The sequence below is a fragment of the Penaeus japonicus genome, unplaced genomic scaffold (genome assembly GCF_977035675.1).
Source record: "Penaeus japonicus unplaced genomic scaffold, GWHDUDI00000001_assembly GWHDUDI00000039, whole genome shotgun sequence".
Classification (NCBI taxonomy): Eukaryota; Metazoa; Arthropoda; class Malacostraca; order Decapoda; family Penaeidae; genus Penaeus; species Penaeus japonicus.
Window position 1 is genome coordinate 24260337 of NW_028234441.1, and position 2500 is coordinate 24262836.

At 31.6% G+C, this 2500-nt stretch overlaps 1 protein-coding gene across 1 annotated transcript in view; it reads left to right on the top strand.

Annotated features, from left to right (window-relative positions):
* LOC122265243 (uncharacterized) overlaps positions 1-2500 on the top strand; it is a 28763-nt gene that overhangs the window by 23946 nt on the left and 2317 nt on the right. Inside the window, exon 20 of the mRNA XM_086533613.1 lies at positions 1-2500. This exon is cut by the window's left edge and continues 29 nt beyond it; it is cut by the window's right edge and continues 2317 nt beyond it. Within this exon, the coding sequence (XP_086389739.1) occupies positions 1-148 (148 nt within the window). The 3' untranslated portion in view covers positions 149-2500.

Below are 2500 nucleotides of genomic sequence, written 5' to 3' on the forward strand. Positions count from 1 at the left end.
CATGACGCAGATGATGAATGACATGCGAGAGCTCAGGTCGCAGAACCAACGCCTCCACTCCCTCCTCGTGGCTCTTCTCCACTTCCGCGAGCGTGGGGACCAAGAAGAAGCTCCCTTGCAACCAGATCTTGCAAAATACTTGTGGTAGTAAGGTGGATAAGGGAACAGGGATTAGGTGACTGGGAGACAGAAAGATAGATTGTGGCAGTTTTTAGATTCTGGTTTGTAGATTAGAATGATTGTATTACTGAATTTGTTTGGTTAGGTTTGTGTTAAAACTTATGTTGAAGTTTATTGTTATCTGTTAAGAGATTTGTTCATCAATTTATGAGTGTTGTTTTGTTAATGTTAAATTATCATTTGTATTATAGGTAGTTTTATTAATAATCTAGAAGCTGTTCACACATACAAAATATGATTGCATTTACAGTATTGTTGAAATTAGATATGAGCAAAGATATAAAAGAAATGCATTTAATGTTATTATGTAAAAACAATATTGCAGAATTTATAGAAGGTTATTTGAAACAATATAGCATGATTGGTCTGTGCAAATTCATCAACCATTTTCAATGCTCAGTACTTACAAATCAATGCAAATTGCCTTATTTGTAGATAATGCCTTGTAGTTTAAATGTGTTTTTATGATTAGAGGTCTACATCTATATCTCAGATTTGGTTCCTATCCTTTGTCCAATTTTAGAAAGGTTCTAGATAATGAATCAGATTAAGAATTAATCCTGAAATTAGCCCATTCACAACATCATCGGAAACTGATCATTGTCATAGTGTGCTCATAGTTGTAAAGTATTATGACCATCACGGTGCTAGGTTCAGAAATAAAATCTTCCAAAGTTGCCATACGTCCTTATAATGTGATGGCTTTCAGGGAAAAGTCTTATTGAGCAAGTCTGTATGGTAAGGAAGAAGGTTCACTTTGGAACATTAGCATTGTTATCTTCCAGGAAATGATAAGATTTTTACTTATGAATTGGTATTAAACAATATGAATAATTGAATTTCAGTTCCTTTATGGATTACTTCTTGATTGAAGATTCATGTGAATGTTATTAAGCAGTATTAAGTACTAATAATGTTCAAAAATATATAAATTCACATGCTAAAGTTTTTAAGGAAAAAACACCATTAAAAAAAAAAGAATAGATACAGTTATTTTCATCAGGTCTAGGGATTCCCATCAATCATGATTTACCAATTGTTTCTAGATAATTAAAATGGGAGAAAGTAATTCAGTAACAGATGACAGCTAAGCTTTACTAACCCCATCCATCAGCTAGTACAATAAGCACATAAATATGGGTTGATTTCCGTCCATACTAACAGTTTACTTAGATGTGTCTAGATGTATGGATGAAGACTATGTAAATGACCCCCACCCTCCCTACACCCTTTGATTGTAAATGGAAATGAAATTATTTTGCAAGAAATTACTTACAAATAGAAAACATAAGACATAGGAAATACTTCTGTTATTGGTATTTCCATTAGATGCTAGTTATTAAGCTCAAAACTACAAATAACATTAAAGACAAAGGGAAATGAAAATCAAGCGATGATAGGAAAAAGACGGTAGGCAAAAGACAACACAATATGCCAGACAACAATATCGATTGAAAAAATGGTGCTCTATATTGTCCTCGATTTTATTGAGTAATTTTTAATGATATCTGCTTTGAGATTAAAATAATAAGACAATGGTTATCTTTTAGGATATTTTAATGATAGTCATGATGAGATTTTATGTATGTGTTATGTAGCAACAACTTATAAAGTGAGAAAAGTCGTCTCATTTGCTGTAATGGGTATAAAAAAGTTATTTACATATTTTAAAAAGTTATGATTGACTGTGAGTATTCATTATTTTCAGAATGGGTATTATAATTTGTTCATTCGTTATATCTGAAGAAGGCTTTGTGATGCATTCTTTATGTATAAAACTGCTCTTTGATATAACATGTAAATTCACCATTCAGCCTTGCCAATGTGTGAAATGCCAGTTTCAACTCTCGTAATACGGACAAGTGTGAGTAGTGTGTCTCAGATACAAGAGTCGGAACTGAGGGTTCACACACCGGCAACGTTGAGTAGTGGGATGTTAAGTGAAGGGGATAGCATCTGTATTTAGTCATTTCAGTTTATTACAATGCATTCACTTTTTGTCGATCACTTAGATTTAGGTTTTATATATACACTGTAGGTTGAAATGTATTGGAATTTGTAAGAAAAAAAGTATAAGTCTAGTAGTATAAAGACATATAGGTTGTAGAAGAAAAAAAATTATCACAGTATGAAATTCATTACAATGGTGATAGTTATTTTGCAATATATTGGTTTTATTATTATTTGGATTTGCATTTATATGTTATGTGGTTGGAGTTTGATTGCCATGTGTTCATGCCTTAATATTTTGATATTTTTTCACATTTTGATAATGATTTTGAATAACAAATGAATGTAATTTATTTAGAATCATTGTAAA